The 20,572-nt window shown below is 41.6% G+C and overlaps 1 protein-coding gene across 1 annotated transcript in view; it reads left to right on the top strand.

Annotated features, from left to right (window-relative positions):
* The first annotated feature begins 684 nt into the window (after nt 1–684).
* The window catches only part of LOC126378801 (putative U5 small nuclear ribonucleoprotein 200 kDa helicase), a 53,037-nt gene continuing 33,149 nt past the window's right edge, over nt 685–20,572 (top strand). The window contains exons 1-18 of the mRNA XM_050027199.1: nt 685–846; nt 1,021–1,184; nt 1,543–1,741; nt 8,834–8,945; nt 10,084–10,211; nt 10,786–10,896; nt 12,019–12,158; nt 12,999–13,108; nt 13,814–13,944; nt 14,402–14,591; nt 14,906–15,039; nt 15,506–15,703; nt 16,328–16,472; nt 17,458–17,594; nt 17,944–18,050; nt 18,412–18,529; nt 19,022–19,119; nt 19,720–19,882. Coding sequence (XP_049883156.1) covers nt 802–846; nt 1,021–1,184; nt 1,543–1,741; nt 8,834–8,945; nt 10,084–10,211; nt 10,786–10,896; nt 12,019–12,158; nt 12,999–13,108; nt 13,814–13,944; nt 14,402–14,591; nt 14,906–15,039; nt 15,506–15,703; nt 16,328–16,472; nt 17,458–17,594; nt 17,944–18,050; nt 18,412–18,529; nt 19,022–19,119; nt 19,720–19,882 — 2,430 coding nt within the window. The 5' untranslated portion in view covers nt 685–801. The remainder of the gene's footprint in view (nt 847–1,020; nt 1,185–1,542; nt 1,742–8,833; nt 8,946–10,083; nt 10,212–10,785; nt 10,897–12,018; nt 12,159–12,998; nt 13,109–13,813; nt 13,945–14,401; nt 14,592–14,905; nt 15,040–15,505; nt 15,704–16,327; nt 16,473–17,457; nt 17,595–17,943; nt 18,051–18,411; nt 18,530–19,021; nt 19,120–19,719; nt 19,883–20,572) is intronic.

Below are 20,572 nucleotides of genomic sequence, written 5' to 3'. Positions count from 1 at the left end.
TTTAAATAGTATTTGGTATGGAGATATTTAAGACTCAGGGCAAAGCACAGGAAACAAAGTGATCCTATAAGGGTTCTCTTCTTTTGTGGTTCGGAAGCCTAAAACAAACTACGCGTACATATGGACAATTTACCCAGTATTTTGTGTAAATTCCCATTTACTCCTATTTATTTGGGCAGACTGGATTTTATTTATTTAGGATTTTTTTTAATTAGGATTTTTCACTAAATACCGGGTAGATTGCTCATCTGTAGGCACGCGTAGGAATAATAAGCTAAAATAACTACGCGGAAGGAGTCGCGGGCGGAGAGCTAGTTTACAAAAAAATATATTTATTTTTTGGTTAAGCAACACCTGGACAACTTTCCAAGTTATCCAACATAACAAACCTAAAGAGTAGTGTTGTGTTGAGTTGAGCTGTATTGAGCATCGCATCAATTAATCGATTCGTTGCAGGCTTTTTTGATTAAGGTTTAGTTTGAGTGTTAATTGTACATAATTTATTGAATTTTGAGTTTTGTTTATTTGTTTTAGTTTTTTTTTTTTCTGTTTAGTTTCTTATTTTTGTTCTGTAACTGTTTTGTTTATGGTGTAAATAAAGTTTTATTTGGTTGCTATTAATCGATTGTTATATGGTTGTAGCATAAATCGATTTGCTTTGACGTTTCAAACAAAATGGCAGCGTCGGCATAACCTCGCATGTTATTATTGCGCGTTTTCATCTGTTATTAACAAATATAAAACAATTTTCAGGAAATAAATGAGTTATCCTTGTGTTTAGTGATAAAATAAAAGTTTACCATGGCGGATGCTGCTGCTAGGCAGCTGCAGTACGAATATAAAGCTGTAAGTTTTGTGTTTTTATTCGAGTTCAAATTTCGTAATGTTGTGCAAAGTTTATTGCGAATTCTCTTTTTATTTTTATCTAAAATTTACTTCCAATCTGTGAAAAATACAGTAAATTTCTTAACTTACTTATGGAATTGACTGTTCACATTGTTTTTCCTATTTTTCCCATAGAATTCTAACCTCGTACTCCAAGCTGATGTGCGCTTGATTGAGCGTCGTGGACGTGATGAGGCTACTGGAGAGGTGCTCTCGCTGTCGGGGAAGCTCGGCGGCACCCGCATGGGTGACCGCGCGCAGCGGACCAAGCCTGATAAGGCTGAGGAGCGGAAGGCCAAGTAAGAACTGTTTGTTTATTTGGGTTTGAGGTTAGGACGCTAGTTTTGTGTTAAGTTTGAACACAAGCACACCCCGGACGCTTGATACGACACATCTCGCTTGACACAGACACTACACATTGACATTATCTTACACGCGCATTTGTGTGACATACGATTACGATTGAAGACTAAAGTAAGACCGTGGAGGGTGAGCACAGCCGCTGATGGGGAGCAGAGAGATGCTATTCTACATGTAGTATTATTCTATGATTGTAATGAGCCTTGGAGGAGGCATATGTCTATTTCTGGCTGATGATGATGATGATTAATATCCTGTGTATTGTAGCAATTTATAAAAATCATATCCCTAATCCAGGCGACAGAAGCGTGACGAAGCAACATACGAGCTGACCAAGTCGAAGTCCTCCCGTGCTGCATGGGCAGATGACACGTCAGGTGTGTTGTACAGGCCACGAGCCCAGCACACCAGGCACGCTTACGAGCTGCTGCTGTCCTTCATGCAGAGTGCGCTCGGTGACCAACCCCGTGATATCCTGTGCGGAGCTTGTGATGAGGTACTGGATAACAAATTTATTTACACCATAAACAAAACAGTTATTGACATTAAAGAATAGACTAATTGAAGAATTAAAAAAAAACAATAAAAAAATAAAACAGGTTTTGTAAACAGATAAATATAGATATGTATAGTTTAATTTTATTAACACGTACAGGGTGTTAGTGACATCATAACAAGTACTAAGGAAGATGATTCAGATCATGATTCTGATTTGTTATCAAGTAGATTTTCCTGTTAGAAAATTCCACAGGTAAAATAATAAGAAAATTCCATTCGCTGAATCACCCCTCTCAATATTTGTTGCAATGTCACTTACACCACATACAAGTACATATGGGTGTTCATCATCATCACTAATTTAATAGCCTCGCTCTTGTCGGTGTAGCTTTCTCCATTCTTGTCTATCAAAGACCAATTCCTTCACTTCCTTATAAGACACGAAGTTTGCCTTCTCTTTAATCTGTTCCATAAGCTCTTCTTGGTCTTTCCCTTCCTCTCTTTCCTTGTAGCTTCCCTTCTATGATGTTTTTAATAAATTCGTTGTGTCTTATTAAGTGTCCAATCATCTTGCCTCTTTTCCCTTACTCTTACTAGCACTTCCTCATGAGTAACTCTTTCAGTCCAACTTATTCTTTCCATCCTCCTCCAACACCATATTTCAAAGGCCTCGAGTCTCTCTCTGTCTTTCTGAGTCAGCGTCCACATTTCACATCCATAGAGAGCTATCCTCCATACGAAAGTTTATATGGGTGTTAGTGATACCATAACAAATCCTGAGGGATGATGCTGAGTTGATATCAAGTGGAATTTCCTGTCTGAAAAGTCATGAAAATATTAGTATTTTTTTTATTCAGTTCTATCTTTTTGCGAGGGAAAACTTGTTATCAACTCAGAATCATGTTCTGAATCATCCTTCGAAATTTTTCGTTACATTGTCGCTTACACCTTGTATATTTTCGTATGCGAGTTGAAGGTGAACGATTCATAAATAAAGACCCTGGATTCTAACTAGTGGTAACACTTTTTGCCGCACATTGCGAATCTAATGTTACTGTAGTAACATACATCACTGCATTCAATACCTAATAGGCTAGTTTCCAACTAGTCAAATCAGTTACTTTTACTAAACATCCATACACGAAATTACTGTGGAATTTGTATTAAAAAGCACAGTTTTTCTTGATTAAAATTCATAAATAAGTTAAATAGAAAAAGGGAAATGTTTTTCGACAGTTTTAGATCTGTCTTTATTTAGTTATCAGAATTTCATAATTTATCTTAAACCTAGTATAAGACCCAGTTTTTACGAGATATCTCTCGTCTCTTTCGCGCTAGGCGATGCGATATATCTCTGTCCTGCTTTCATTTTAATCATGATACATTATAAGGGGTATAACTACGATTTTTTTTAAAGAACGTCTAGGGCTCTTTGCCGAGGTTTTTATTGCAGCTTCTTTTCCCCGGCTATACAGGTTGTGAGAAGCTGCAGTAGTTTTAGGCGGATCAGACGTTCGTTATGTAAAAATTGACTGTTACCTACTGAATAAAGATATTTTTATAGATATTTTTTCCTCTTCGCTTCGGACCTCGCTTGCGAGTAAACGTGTCTGAATCCGCGTCACTGTATTTTTAAACCATTTAAATTCAATTATTTGTCAAAAAATCAACTTAAAAATTAGGAGTGCATAAGTTAAAGAAGTGCGTGTCTTCAATCTTCGACTGTGAGCACATCGTACACATCCTGTGTAGCAGTTTTCACGCACACTCAAGTACTTCAAATCTTTGGTGGGTACTACGCTTATGCACGCCGAGTAGCTTTGAGTAAGCACGCGCAAGTCACAAGGCATACCTACATTTGTTCCGTATAGCTGTGTAACTGGTTCCACTGTCTTACGTTACGAGACACGATGTTGGGCGGAAATTCACCAGACCCGGAAATGTCAATCTGCCTCTCTGCAGGTGATGATGATACGCCTCCAAATCCAAGCTTTGTTACGACTAGACGACGAGGCATGCATGAGAACCCTGACAACGGGACCCAGCAATCTGGCGAATTCGAAAGCTTCAAGGAAGAAATGAGGAAATACATGACCTATATTTCCAATTCGCATAAGAGTGAACTTAAAGAACTGAAAGCCACACTTAAGGATGTCGTCCAATCCAATCAAAGTATAATCGCCTCAATTTCTAACCTGGCGGCCCAAAATGAAGAATTTAATAAAAGAATAGTGGACCTGGAGAATAAAATTAGGGAAGATCGGGAATACATAACGTACCTTGAGGATAAACTTGAGGATGTGCAGTTGGGAATCCGCAAGACAAACTTTGAGATTAAGAATGTTCCTAAAAAAGATAACGAGACAAAAAACGACCTTATTGAGATGGTTACTCACCTCTCCGAAACTATCGACTGCAAGATGTCCATAAAGGATATCAAAGATATTTATCGTGTTAGAGGGAAAAAACCTGATCACAAAAACACGCCAATTATTGTGGAAACAAACTCTGGTCTCCTCAAGACTGACTTTCTAAGGATGGCCAAATCATACAACATAAAAAACAAGACCAAACTATGTGCTAAGCATCTGGGTATGAAAACAAACGAAGACACCCCTGTTTTTCTGTCAGAAAATCTGACAGTAAGAGGAGCCCGTTTGCACTTTTTGGCCCGTGATTTGGCTAAGTCTAAAAACTACCGCTTCTGCTGGACAGCATATGGAAAGGTGTATGTCAGAAAGACTGAGCAAACCCCTATTATTATGATAAAGAACGCTGATCAGGTGCATCACCTACTTATGGAAAATTGACTACCTGGATCGTTATGTATTGTTAACCTTTATTATTTTATGGCATTCTGTATTCGCTTAGCTACCAAAATGTTAGAAAAATATGTTCCCTCGAGTTTATATTACACAATAGTTCGTTATTCATTCGTTTGTGCGTACTTATGGCTGTATAAACAAGAAGTTAAAATGGATGATTGTATATCTTTACACGGGACACACAATATACTTGCAAATATAGCTTCTACACACAATTCAACACACACTCAATATAATATTTACACCTCCTATTACCTATATATACGAATTATTTGTTTATTATCCACCTTTGTTTTACATACTAACTTTAATACTCACAAATATGCAACATACTTAATAATCCATCAACATTACTGCGAAGTTGATTTTAAGCCACCTTCAATTCCAATTATTCAAATTTACGCCGCCTCCGATATCGCACTGTATAACGCCGCGCCCAAAAGGTACTATCCGCCATGCCAAACGCGTCGGTTACGCGTTTTCGACTACAAAGCGTTCACTCATACAAACACTAACTTTACATTAGGATCATCCGTTTTACCTTTCACATACAACTACTCGTTCATAGCCACCCTTATAACACATACTCGTAATTATTATGGATGACATCCTGCACACAGCAAATGAAATAGATAATTTTGAGGTGGCGCGTGTGTTAGAATCTGACTGCAATGAACTCAAACAATACTTGCAGGTAAACAAGAGTGACTTAACTATAATATCCCAAAATATTCGTAGTATTTATGCAAATTTTGATGACTTCTTGCTCACCCTTTCTGGTTTTACTTTCGACACGGATATAATCGTTTTAAGTGAGTGTAGGCTTAACGTAAATAAACAGATTCCGCAACTCAATAACTACTCTTCATATTGTAGTACGCGCTGCCTGAACCAAAATGATGGAGTTGTGGTATATATTAAAAGTAACTTAAAACATAAAGTTTCTGAAGTAAATTTATCACAGGCATCCTGCTTACAACTTGAGGTTATGAACAACATAATTTTGTGTATATACCGATCCCCCTCCCATACCTATGCTGACGGTTTTGTGGAGAGCCTAAGCGAACATCTAGACAAACTGAATAAATCTAAAAATAATATTATCATCACTGGTGACATCAACATTAATATTCATCTGAAACAGAATGAACCCTACCATGAACATAGAAATAGGATTAGCTACTTGGGTGCTCTCTCTGCTCATGGAATTATATCAGGTCATACTATTCCAACGAGAGATAAAAATTGCCTCGACCATTTCATGCTTCGCCTTAACAAACGGAAATTCAATGCAACTATTGCAATTTTGTCCACTACTGTTACTGACCATAACACTATACTACTTTCCTTAGCCAAAATCAAAACCCGCTCAGAAGTGATTAAATCCAAAAAGACCGTAAACTTCGAAGAAGCTCTTCAACTTTTGATGACAAAAAATATCGGTACTCTCTTGCTCAATAACGATCCATCATATGTGATCGAAAATCTGACACAACAAATACTAGACTCGATATTAGCTAGCACTGTTGTCACCCGGATTCCAAATAAGAAAATAATTTTGAAACCCTGGATTACCCATGGCATTCTTCGCTGTATACGTAATAGGAATAATCTTCAGAAAAATCTTCGTAAAGATCCATTTAATGAGACACTCAAAATCACTTATCGTCGCTACAGAAATTATTGTAACAATTTGATAAAAAAACTTAAAAGAAATTATGAACGGGAATTACTAGCCAAATCTATTAATAATACAAAATTGTTATGGAATAACATAAAAAATATTACGTATACCAGTAAAACCAGTACTTGCAATTCTGATTTAATGCACATTAAAAGTTCACCCTTTGCTTCAGCCAATTTCATTAATAATTTTTTCGCTAATGTTGGGAAGAATCTTGCTGAGGAAATCTGTGTTACAGGTGAATCCAAAAAGTATATTCAAAACCTCCCTGCCTTGTCTCACTCCTTTGTTTTACTACCAACCGACAATGATGAAGTAAATCATATTGTATGCAATTTAAAATCTACTAGTGCCCCGGGTTGGGACAATGTATCTACCTCATTCCTAAAATATGCAAAAGACGAAATTATACCGGTCATAACGCATCTTGCCAACCTTTGTTTTGAGAAAGGTGTTTTTCCATCTGTCCTCAAACAAGCTATCATAACACCAGTGCACAAGGGTGGGGACAGAGACGAAGTCAGCAACTACAGACCTATATCTGTACTAACTGGTATCTCAAAAATTGTGGAAAAGCTCCTAAATAAAAGACTTTTAAATTACTTGACTCGGTTTAATATATTGTCACAGTCACAATTTGGTTTTAGACAGGGTAGGTCTACAGAAGATGCGGTACTAGCTCTAACTTCTGTGGTAGTGGACCAAATAGATAAGTCTAATAAATGTTTGGCAGCTTTCCTTGACCTTAAAAAAGCTTTTGACACTGTGTCTGTTCCTATCCTTGTGCGTAAATTAGAGAAGATTGGCATAAGGGAAAGGGCTTTATCCTTGTTTACAGATTACCTATCTCATAGGAAACAACGAGTGAAACTTGGGGATATTGTTAGTGATGAGTCAGTGGTGACATACGGAGTTCCCCAGGGCAGTGTGTTGGGGCCTACTCTGTTTTTAATATATATCAACGACCTGTGTAATCTCAATATACCAAACTCCAACATCTTTGCGTACGCCGATGACACCGCTGTAGTGTTCACTGGTAAAACCTGGAACGATGTTAAGTCAAATACTGAACATGGATTATCACTTGTGGCACAATGGCTAGATTACAATCTCCTTACTTTAAATACCACTAAATCGAATTACGTCTGTTTTAGTACATATGCAAATGCTCAGCCATCAATTGATTTTAACATTAAAATACACAAATTCTGTCAACTTGATAACTGTAACTGCCCTGTGATTCAAAAAGTTAGTGTGATGAAATACCTGGGAGTTCTGGTCGACCAACGTCTGTCCTGGTACCCGCATATCGATCATGTCATTAACAGGCTTCGAAAAATAACTTACATTTTTAAATCGCTTAGGTATGTGGTGCCACGACGGGCCTTGGGTGACCATAACTCTACAAGAAATCTTCTTAATGAAATCTACTTTGCTCTGGCGCAATCCATACTAACGTATTGCATCCCCGCGTGGGGTGGGGCTGCTAAAACCCAGTTTCTTCACCTAGAGCGAACTCAACGTGCTTTGATAAAGCTCATGTATTTTAAAAATAAAAGGTACCCTACTGAACAACTGTATTCAGAATGTAACCTACTTACTGTACGTCAACTATATATTTTAAATTCTGTACTAAGAAAACACTCAACCTTAGAATACGACCCCAATAAAACAAAGAAGAGGCGAATTAATTTGGTAGCAGATGTACCCATTGTACGCACAACTTTTGCTAGACATCAGTACAACTGGCTATCGGCTTTTATATACAATGGAATAAACTCGTCCATACCTATATACTCAATGATACACCGGGAATGTAAAATACTAACTACTAAACTACTAAAATCGAAAAACTATGATGAAACTGAAAAGATTTTACAATGCCAAGCATAAAATGTTTCAGTCATACATTGGTTACACTAGTTTCTGTTTTGGAGTAGTGTGGGTGTGTGTGTGTGTGTATGTGTGCGCTTGTACTTATGTATATATATGTATGGGTGCGGGTGTGTATATGTACATGCATGCATATATATATATATATACATCATCATCATCAGCCGTACGACGCCCACTGTTGGGCATAGGCCTCCCCCAAGGATCTCCACTACGATCGGTCCTGCGCTGCCCGCATCCAGCGGCTACCCGCGACCTTCACCAGATCGTCGGTCAATAATTAGTATTATTTGTTAATGAATTCTATTTAATTTTATTGTAAATATACATAAGCGCGCACACGTATGCATGCACTGCACACATTGCCTACATGCACACACACACACACACACACATCCATCTGCACTCCTAAGTACAGAAATAAAAATATAAAACAATGATAAAAATATACATTAAGGAAAGACATAGATATAATACATACATATTTGGTATAATAAGTCACTAATTAAGTAAGTTAAGATAAGGAAGAGCCAAGCCTCCTAACACAGACTTTCCCAGTTTAAAGGGGGGCTTGGGTCAACTAGCATTTAAAAGAAAATATTGTCTAAAACGAATAAAGATTTTATTTATTTATTTATTTATTTATTTTAAATTTGTCTTTGAAGTCAATATTGCATTGTTTCCGCAGGTACTAGTAGTCCTGAAGAACGACAGGCTGAAGGACTTGGAGAAGAAGAAAGAGATAGAGTTGCTGTTGGGTCCCATCCCCGACGAGAGATTTGCACTGCTTGTCAATTTGGGTAAGATTCGATGCTAATTCCTGTAAACACCATCTCAATTTAAGTTATACCTGTCATTTTCTTATCCGCCTAAAAGGAAAGGGACGGATGATTGACAGCTGTTAATTATTTTTTTTCTCTCTAACTTGCGATCGGTTTTCCAACCATAAGCAGTTTTTTGCTAAGCAGTATTGGCGTGTAAGGCATGCCCGCCCATTGTTGGGATGCCAGCATGTAGATTACTGTAGATTGCTACAGGTTATCCCAAGTGTAGGATCTCTTCAGACGTCTTGTTTGTAGTGGCTCACTTAAGACTTGGGCAAGTTGGTTTTGGTGATGTTCGATCCTGTCCCTGTAGGTTGCGGCGGATAAATCTGCGGCACGCTGGGTGGTGAGGATATGGTATCCCGACGTGCCGGCAGAGTAAGGGAATGATTGGTGATAACGATGATAAATTAGAAGCAAGCAGGAATATATACAGTTTATTAAAAACACTTCACAAACAGGATAGGAATATACATAGTTCACAATATACACACTTCACAAAAGAATCAAGACTTAGGAATTAGAGGGCACGGCCCTAAACAGTATAATACACTTGTTGTTTTTATGAAGGTCGGGGATGCAGTGAGTCAAAAGAGAGTAAAAAGAAAGGAAATGCGAATGGAATGGAATGAGAATCGAGAACAAAAGGCCAGTATGTACAGAGTTTGTACTCTGCTACAAATCTAATTCTAAATTATTTATTTATTTATTTCAAAAATTTAGTACACACAGTGATTATGCTAACTAGCATCGTTAAACCATGGTTTGTGTCGATGCTAGGTATCTACGATATCCGTCTTACATTATACATAGATAAGTAGGTAACAAAAACTTGTGGGTAAGCAATAGGTAAACAAACATTTTATGCAGTTGGTGTCTCGGCTACGTATCGCAGAGCGCAAGCAAGTGATATGATAACTACATAGTTACAATTGTACCTATAAAACTTATGCCTACTGGCCGATGTGCATAGCAACACGGTAATGGTGGTGGCTGCGCTCACTGCTAAGCCGGACCCTCCCGCCTTCACCTCAGCCGCCGCGTACTCGGAACCGTTATACAGGATAAATAGTCCCTAGTTTATTATTAACCAGCCATTGTATTCACCTCGCAGGCAAGAAGATAACGGATTTCAACATAAGCTCGTCAGCGGACGGAAACTCCGAGATCGATGAGACGTACGGCATAAACGTGCAGTTTGAGGAGTCCTCCGAGGAGGACGATGAAGACGCTTACGGAGAGGTAATCTATTTAGATGCACCGACTAGTCGGGTAAACCGACTACCTAATTCGAAAAGCCGACTAGTCGGGAAAGCCGATTAGTCAGGAAAGCAGACTAGTCGGGAAAGCCGATTAGTCGGGAAAGCCGAGTCGGTGGGAAAGCCGACTAGTCGGGAAATCCGACTAGTCGGGAAGGCCGATTAGTCGGGAAGGCCGAGTAGATGGGAAAGCCGACTAGTCGGTAAAGCTGACTAGTCGGGAAGGCCGATTGGTCGGGAAAGCCGAGTAGATGGGAAAGCCGACTGGCGCTGATTCCTGCAGACACCTGGTTGTATTTTAGGTTATATCAGTAATTTTCTTTCCCGCCGAAAAGGGAAGGGACGGATGATAGTTTATTTTTTATTATTTTTTATTTTCAATACATTCAGTTCCAATTAATAGAAAAAATATAAGTTTTGGGTTACACAAAGTTTCCCAACCCCACCAAGTAGGTAATTTATTTATTTATTATTTACATTTTAGTATAGATGCTGAGAGCACGGGTCCAACTCGCTCTTGACTGCATTGTAAAAAACTTTTTGTATTGTCGTTGTAGGTCCGCGAGGAGGACAAAGAAGAGGGCGAGGGCACAGACAATGAGAAGGAAAAGGAAAGCAGCGGCGATGAGGACAGCGACGGGGAGGGCAAGAGGGCCATACATGCTAACGTGAGTATACCAGTTTGGGTGACTTTTTATTTTACTCACTTATAAAGATTCACAGACCGACAGAGGGATTGTGTCCTCTAACATGATGGACTAATGTTATGGGCGATAGGCTGATCCCTTATCACCATAAGGTACATCATATTCATCTTTGGACTTCGTATCAACAGTGGCTGCAAGTTATCTTTGATTACTTGTGGCTCTGCCCACCACATTAGGGATTACGGGCGTGAGTTTATGTATGTATGTATGTTAAAGATTCACGCATTGTACGGTACCACTTACGTTGGCACGCACGTTCGCACGCGGGCACGCACGCACGTGGACACGCACGCACTCGTAAATTCAAAAACGAAAAAAAAAATTCAAAAATATTTATGCTTCAAAATTGGCTTACATAGTTAGCGCTTTTTGAACGTCGAAAATGAAATTACGTCATCATCAGCCCATTAACGTCCCCGCTGCTGGGGCACGGGCCTACCCTATGGATGGATAGGGAGATCGGGCCTTAAACCACCACGCGGGCCCAGTGCGGATTGATGGTTATTAACGACTGCTAATGCAGCCGGGGCCAACGGCTTAACGTGCCCCGAAGCACGAAGGAGCTCGACTTGAAAACTTTTTTTGTGGTCACCCATCCTATGACCGGTCTTTGCGAAAGTTGCTTAACTTCAACAATCGCAGACCGAGCGCGTTTACCGCTGCGGCACCGAGCTCTTCTTCAGCGCGCTACGTGTGCAGTACAATGATGCGCTCAGGATACTGTTTGGACTTCCGCGATTCTGTAGCGCTTCTCTAATGTTTGCTGAAGCGAGGATAGACTGCTTCTATACAATAATGAGGAAGAGAGGCGCCTCGACCCTAAATCGAATGTGTACGAGTTCGAACAGTATCCTGGGTGTGCTGGTCGGCAGGTGGGACGCGCCTATGTTCGCGCGGTGGATGCGATTGCACACATCTAGCAATCGTTAAAATAATGTATCAATATCGTTAATTTATTTTGTGTCTTCTACTAACAATAGGTTAAGAATGCATTTTTTACTAACAACTATGGATTGTAAATCTGAAAATAAATGATTATTATTATTATTATTATAAACATAAATTGTTGTATTCTGCCAACAGCTCTCAGAGGAACAGTCCCAGAAGCGGCGCGACGCTACCCTACACCCGATGGACATCGACGCTTACTGGCTGCAGCGTCGACTCTCCCGACACTTCCCCGACGCGATGCTCAGCCAGGCCAAGGCCAGCGAGGTGCTCAAGTGAGTACTCACACATAATAGGCTAGTGTCCAGGTTGTCCAACTAGTCAAATCAGTTACTTTTTACTAAACGTCCAAACACGAAATTACTACGGAATTTGTATGAAAAAGCAACATTTGACGTCATAGAAAAACGCGACAAAATGTCGCACTTTACATTTTTCAAATCAAAGAAAACGTTTTTTGTTGATCTGTCTGTATTTAGTAATCAGAATTTCATAATTTATCTTTGACCTAGAAAACTACTATATAATTTATTGCGTTCGATAAGGAACTTCACAAATGTCACAAAATAAGTATACACTCAACAAGTTGACTAGCTAATTCCGCCCGTACAACATAGATGGCGCTTATCGAGGCCTGAAACGCGCTAACGAAGTTTTCACAGCGCGACGTATATATACAACTTCACCGTTAGATCGCTGATCCCTAAGTCTTTTAAAATCTTCAGATTAGTTAAGCGGACCCCGTGTAAAACAGGATAACGCTAGGGAGATCTGTTCTTCTATCGTGTGAGTTGTGAGGTGAGTTACCAATCTCATCAACTCTGGTGTCAGGGTTATTATTGAGCCGCCAAAGGCCCTTGACATGGCTCATTTATTTATTTATTTACGGGCCGTCAATCCGCACTGGGCCCGCGTGATGGTTTAAGGCCCAAACTCCCTATCCATCCATAAGGAAGGCCCGTAACGATTACTCACTTACATCAGTAAATACAACTTCACCAGGTTTGATGACGTTGGTATTACACTCCACCTCACAACCCACACGATAAGAAGAAGAATTATTTTATCGTGTAAAAAGTACATATAAGTAGAGTACTTGTTTTGTTTGTCTGCAGAGCGCTAGCAGACGCGGCCGACGACAGGGACCTGGAGAACAGACTGGTGCTGCTGCTCGGGTACGACTGCTTCGAATTCGTAAAGGTGCTCAACAAGTACAGATACACCAGTGAGTATTTATCTTTAAAGGCCTCCGTGGTCGAGTGAATTATGAGGGGGATGATTCAGACCATGTTTCTGAGTTAATATCAAGTGGAATTTTCCATCGCAAAATCAACTCAGAATCATGGTCTGAATCATTCCCCTCAGTATTCGTTACGATGTCACTAACACCCTGTATAGTTACCTGAATGAGTTATCGAAGTAGAAGAGTCCGTGTTCCGGACGTACTCTGAGGAAGGCGGCGACGTCCGTGTAGTTGGGTAGTGTGGCGGACAGACCAACCAGGCGGACCTGCAACAACATATTACACAATCAGAATTCTTCTTCTCTCGTGTGGATTGTGAGGTGGATTACCAACCCCATTAACCCTGGTGTCAGGGTTATTTATAATTCGGCCGCGAAAGGCCCCTGACAAGGCTCATGTAACGACTGCGTACTTACATCAGTAAGTAGTAACCGGGACCAACGGCTTAACGTGCCTTCTGAAGCACGGATCATCCTACATTCTAGGGATCACAAAGTTATTTTTGTGATATGTCCCCACCGGGACTCGAACCCGGGACCTCCGGATCGTGAGCCCGACGCTCATCATAGTGGGGCTCTAACTCGTGTGTATGTGTATATATCCTATCCTTTTATTGTGCTATTTTTAGAAAAGCCTCTATTTGGTCATAGTTCCGTGAGGTAAAATGTATTTCTTTTCGTATTTCAGTACTGTACTGCATCAAGCTAGCGTCAGCGCAGTCGGATGGTGAGCGGCAGTCCATCAGGGATGAGATGTCTCGCCAGCCACACCTGCAGAAGATACTGGCGCAGCTGGAGACCGGCAAGGGAGATGACGAGGTAAGTGCACTCCTGCAAGGACTCCTGCAGGGACTCCTGAATGGCTAACAAAGTGATTTGGTTGCCCCAATCGCCTTCCGTTCTGCGGTACACCAACCAATTTCTCAATCGGTGATGTTCTAGCTAGAGCCCTACCAGAATCCATTTCCTCGGCCTCCAACCAGTACTGATACCGCTGCTGCCCGGCATCAGGGGTGCGCTTTTGAAGTAGCGGCGCCTACTCGCTACGTCACAAGATCGTCATAGAACCTAAGTAGCATTTTATAGGTTAGCCCGTCTCAGTGAGCTACCCACAACGTTCTGCTAATCCTGTCGCTGTTTGGTCGGGGACTGCCTAATTTTATATTCGCAGCTAACCATCATATCTGTGGACCCCGGAGATAGCCTACAGTTCAGCCCACTACTAATCAGCCTATTAATATGTATGTGAAGTAAAGTTATTTTCTTTTTTGTACAGACAGCGACGCAATCGGAGGCGCCGCGCAAGCGCCACAAGTCGGAGGCAGAGGTGGGCGCCGCGGGCGGCCAGGTGGGCGGCGCGCGGCGCGTGGTGCAGCTGGGTGACCTGGTGTTCGCGGCCGGCAGCCACTTCATGGCCAACAAGCGCTGCCAGCTGCCGCCCGGCTCCTTCCGCAAGCAGAGGAAGGGTACGACACGCACACATACATACGCACGCACGCACGCACGCACGCACGCACGCACGCACACATGCACGCACTCACGCACGCACACACGTACGCACGCGCACACACGCACAGTTCTGTGTTTGAGTGTGCAATAAGGTGTGTGATTCATTATGTGATATATAAAAAACGTCTAACGAACGTCATGCAGCTTCTTTTCCCCGGCTGTACAAGTTGTGAGAAGCTGCAGTAGTTTTAGGCGGATGTGACGTTCGTGTAACTATGTTACCTATTGAATAAAGATATTCTCCAATTTTAATTATGAATTTCCTCGCCAGGTTACGAGGAGGTCCACGTGCCGGCGCTGAAGCCGAAGCCGTTTGAAGACGACGAGACGCTGGTGCCCATCGAGAAGCTGCCGAAGTACGTGCAGCCGGCGTTCGAGGGGTTCAAGACTCTGAACCGGATACAGGTGAGACGGAAGGCATTGATGGAAGATAGTGCTGCTTCCAGCCTGGTTCTTCTTCTATCGTGTGGGTTGTGAGGTGGATTACCCTGGTGTCAGGGTTATTATTGAGCCGCCAAAGGCCCCTGACACGACCCATATAACGACTACACACTTACATCGGTAAGTAACCGGGACCAACGGCTTAACGTGCCTTCCGAAGCATTTGTCAAAAAGCAATATTGTTTTTCTAGATGAATTGCTTTGATGTGTCCTTTTTACCTAACCCCCCAGTATGTAGTAATCGGGACCAATGGCTAAACGTACCTTCCGAAGCACGGATCATCTTACTTTCGTACGTAGTCGTTACATGAGTCATGTCAAAGGCGTATGGCGGCTCAGTAATAACCCTGACCGCAGGATTGATGGGGTTGGTAATTCACCTCACAATCCACACGATTATCTGATTTCTGTTCTCTTGTTTCACCAACAGAGTCGCATATCGAAAGCGGCTTTGGAGACAGACGAGAACCTGCTAGTTTGCGCTCCGACAGGCGCCGGGAAGACCAACGTGGCGCTGCTCTGTATACTGAGGGAAGTTGGCAAGCATGTCAACGAAGACGGCACCGTGAACGCGCACGACCTCAAGATGATATACGTCGCGCCAATGAGGTCGCTGGTACAGGAGATGGTGAGTGCATTGTACCTTGTTATGTAACTTGTAATGTACCTGTAATGTAACTTGTAATGTACCTTGTAATGTACTTTGTAATGTACTGTGTAATGTAATTTACATATACACGTTCCAGTACAGGGCATCGAGAGCCTCGAGAGGAAAAAAATTGTCTAGAAAAAATACTCTAGAATGTCACATAGATTTTTCCTCCATACATTTTTCACACGAAACTCAAACTTAAATAATATCTTTATTCAGTTGGTATTGGTAACAAAGTTACACATTGAATCGTCAGTTTTGACTTGAGTTACTGTTTTGATGTATCTTGTAAGGTACCTTGTAATTTACGTGTAATGCACATGTAATGTACTTGTAATATACTTTATAATGTACCTTGTAATGTACTCTATAATGTACCTTGTAATGTATCTTGTAAGGTACCTTGTAATGTACTTGTAATGCACATGTAATGTACTTGTAATGTACTTTATAATGTACCTTGTAAGATACTTAGTAATATACGTGTAATGCATATGTAATGTACTTTGGATTGTACTTTTTAATGTACCTTGTAAGGTACCTTGAAATGTACCTTGTAATGTACCTGTAATGTAACTTAATTTTCATTGCACGGCGTAGGTGGGCAACTTCAGCAAGCGGCTCGCGTGTTACAACATGAAGGTGTCCGAGCTGACGGGCGACCACCAGCTGACGAGGGAGCAGATCGAGGCCACGCAGCTGATCGTGTGCACGCCGGAAAAGTGGGACATCATCACCAGAAAAGGTAACATTACATAAGAGAGAAAGGGACAACGTATATTCAAAGCACACGTACATGACAACAATGAAGAGAAATTGCAATCAGAACAGTTGATAGTAACGACAAAACATCATCATTTATTTATTTATTCATTTATTACATTTGCAACATAACAGAAATCCATACCGTTACAAACAAGTTTCCACATAATATATAAAACACATAAAACATATTATATAACAGAACTAACAGGCATAAGTGGTTCAAATACTGTCCTACTGTCACGCATCACACACTCAATCGTACTTGCAAACACGTCGCAATGTGGCGCCGCATCGAGGACATCATCATCATCATCTCCCCAACGTTATACCGTTTCTCACAGAGTCCGCTAACTTAACCTGATATAAGTATATGTTAATAGTCCAGTTTCCAACTAGTCAAATCAGTACTACTAATCAGTTTTACCAAACGTCAAAACACGAAATTACTACGAAATTTACATGAAAAATGTGGGAAATGCATTTTCGGAGGTATGTGACTTAACCTGTATTGGGCTGGTTTTCCCTTCGCGGGTTGGAAGGTCAGAGAGGCAGTCGCTTCTGTGAAAAACCGGTCCTGTCGAATCTTCAGGTTAGCGGACCCTGTGAGAAACGGGATGACGCCAGGGAAATACATTCATTCAAGTTTTATCTCTTAACGAACATACGCAAATACACCCTCTACATGCACACTTTATTAACACAGTTCATTAATTTTAATTTGTTCTGATTATTATCTAGATTTAAGCATTTATAATTTTTTTTTGTGTTTTTGGGGCACAGCTGAAAATCAGCGTTGTGGCACTCCCTCAATGTCGGAGTGTCACAACATATTGTTGAGCTGGCGTCCCTTTTTAGAAATAAGTTTTTAATTACTTTGTCACTCCTACTGTGTACCAATACCTACTTATATCTAAAATAAATGATTTCTATTCTATTCTTATAATCCATTGAGTTCGTGTCCCCAGGTGGCGAGCGTTCGTTCACGAACCTGGTGCGTCTGATCATCATCGACGAGGTGCACCTGCTGCATGACGAGCGCGGGCCCGTGCTGGAGGCGCTTGTGGCGAGGACGCTGCGCACCGTCGAACAGACGCAGGAGGAGGTATGATAACTCTTCTTCTATCGTTTTCTTTAAACCAAATGTCTTCTCTGAACTATGAGCAGACCCAAAACCTATCATCTTCTCTATTATCATGTGGGTTGTGAGGTGGATTACCAACCCCAAGGTGTGTTCTGAAAGTAAGATAATCCGTGCTTCGGAAGGCACGTTAAGTCATGTGTCCCGGTTACTATTTACTGATGTAAGTACTCAGTCGTTACATGAGTCTTGTGAGGGGCCTTTCGCGGCCGAATAATAAATAACCCTGACAACGGGGTTGATGGGATTGGTAATCCACCTCACAACCCACACGAGAGAAGAAGAATTCTGATTGTGTAATATGTTGTTGCAGGTCCGCCTGGTTGGTCTGTCCGCCACACTACCCAACTACACGGACGTCGCCGCCTTCCTCAGAGTACGTCCGGAACACGGACTCTTCTACTTCGATAACTCATTCAGGTAACTATACAGGGTGTTAGTGACATCGTAACGAATACTAAGGGCGGTGATTCAGACCATGATTCTGAGATATCAAGTGGAATTTTCTGTCGCAAGCGTTCCACCGACTGGGCTACCACAGCTCTAGTGGTCTTCTTCTATCGTGTGGGTTGTGAGGTGGAGTACCAACTTTTCACCTTGGTGTCAGAGTTACTATTGAGCTAGGAATTTTCCGTCGCAATATTCATGATTTTTCTTTATCCGCACTGTGCCCGTGGTTTAAAGCCCGATCTCCCTATCTATCCATAGGGAAGGCCCGTGCCCCAGCAGTGGGGACGTTAATGGGCTGATGATGATGATGACATAAAATGTTTGCCCGTAGACCGGTAGCGCTGGAACAGCAGTACATCGGCGTGACGGAGAAGAAGGCGCTCAAGAGATTTCAGGTGATGAACGACATCGTTTACGAGAAGACCATGGAACACGCTGGCAGGAACCAGGTAACACATTGTCATATAATAACGACGGCCTCTATTCTATATTTTTGAAGGTTGAATTTGAATTCAAATTCAAGAATATCTTTATTCAGTAGGTAACAGTAGGTAGTTACAATTTGAATCGTCAATTTTTTACATAACAAACGTCTCATCCGCCTAAGACTACTGCAGCTTCTCACAACCTGTATAGCCGGGGAAAAGAAGCTGCAAGAAAAACCTCGGCACAGGGCCCTAGACGTTCTTTAAAAGAAATAAAAATAAACATAAAATATTGGTATGCAATTGAGTAATTTAGCTGCCTAATATCAGTTCTCAGACAGTTAATCCCATGCATTCATATCTTCTAAATAATCACTAACTTTATAATAACCTTTATTGCTAAGTTTCTGTTTAACTACTGTCTTTAAACAGTTGAAAGGCAAATTTTTAATGTCAATGGGAATCTTATTGTAAAAAAGAGAATTTTGAACTGTATGTTCTGCTGTTTAATTTCAGATTCTAGTGTTCGTGCATTCACGGAAGGAAACCGGCAAGACGGCGCGTGCTATACGCGACATGTGTTTGGAGAAGGACACCCTGGGACAGTTTTTGAGGTAGCCTTTATTTATTATACCGTTACGGCTGTTTGGGGGTCTAAAAAGGTCACATCGGAGCAATTCATTTAAGAAAGCAATATTGCTATTTGACATTTGTTTGCACGGCGCACTTACTTTTACATGCGCAAATGTCAATTTGCAATATTGCTTTTTAGATGAATTTCTTCGATGTCAGGTTCCAGGTTACAGTCCCCTTGACTAGCTCCTTCCGTCCTGCATTGCTGTACCGATGGCTTCCATCATCACCTCTGCAACCGTTGAGGTCTTCACCCGTCTTCCCTGGGCAAGGGTTCTACGTTATACTCCGTAGGTCTGGAACCTGACACAGGACAGCAGTAACTGTCAGTACTATTCAGAGGCGGAGGACAGGAGTCCTAATCTGGGCGCCATCCCACTTGCGTCAGACAGAGTACTGCGGGGCGGAAGGCAAGAGGGAAACCACTGCCCTATTTTTCTCTGAAAAGTATCATGGAGAATGCTACACCGACAAGAGCGTGGCTTTTAAATTAGTGATGACTAACTCAGAATCATGTGCAGAATCGTCTACAGTATTCGTTACGGTGTCACTAAATGTCTTCAACGACCTATTATCCACAGGGAAGGCTCGGCAAGTATGGAAGTGCTGCGTACAGAGGCCGAGCAGGTGAAGAACCCGGAACTCCGAGAGCTGCTGCCGTACGGATTTGCCATCCACCACGCCGGCATGTCTCGTGTCGACCGCACGCTCGTCGAAGACCTGTTCGCTGACAGACACATACAGGTAACATATCCATGAGACGATAAGACTCCATGAGAAGATCTCTTCAACCATGGTCTCTTCTATCGTGTGGGTTGTGAGGTGGAGTACCAACCTCATTAACCCTGGTGTCAGGGTTATTACTGAGCCGCCAAAGGCCCCTGACATGGGTCATGTTACGAACATACTTACATCAGTAAGTAGTAACCGGGACCACCGGCTTAACGTGCCGTCCGGAACACGGATCATCGTACTTTCGGAGACTCAGGAGATCAGCCTGTAATGTTTTAACCAAACTAGGGATCACAAAGTGATTTTTGTGATATGTCCCCACCGGGACTCCGGATCGTGAGTCCAACGCTCAACCACTGGACCACGGAGGCCGTTACATCTGTAGTACAGTCATGAGCAATATAATGTACCCACTTTAGGACTCTGTCGCACTAACATATTTGACGTTTAGTGAGACTTACAGTTCAATTTGTCAAAAAAGTGAATGTGACATGGTACCAAAGTGTATACATATTAATGCTCGTGACCGTACATCTCTTTCTCCCTTTTACGCGTAATCTATCTATCAATATACCTTTGGACAATAAGCACTTCTTGTGGTGTATAGGTATCATTTTAGGTAAGCGACCAGTGTCGCTTCCTATTTTGGGCCTAAGTTGGCTGGATCCTGCAGCAGCCTCCTTCTTAGTCTTAGTTGTGTGT

This window comes from Pectinophora gossypiella, chromosome 27, assembly GCF_024362695.1.
Source record: "Pectinophora gossypiella chromosome 27, ilPecGoss1.1, whole genome shotgun sequence".
Classification (NCBI taxonomy): Eukaryota; Metazoa; Arthropoda; class Insecta; order Lepidoptera; family Gelechiidae; genus Pectinophora; species Pectinophora gossypiella.
Note: the sequence above shows the minus strand (reverse complement) of the source record. Positions and strands in the feature narration are given on the sequence as shown.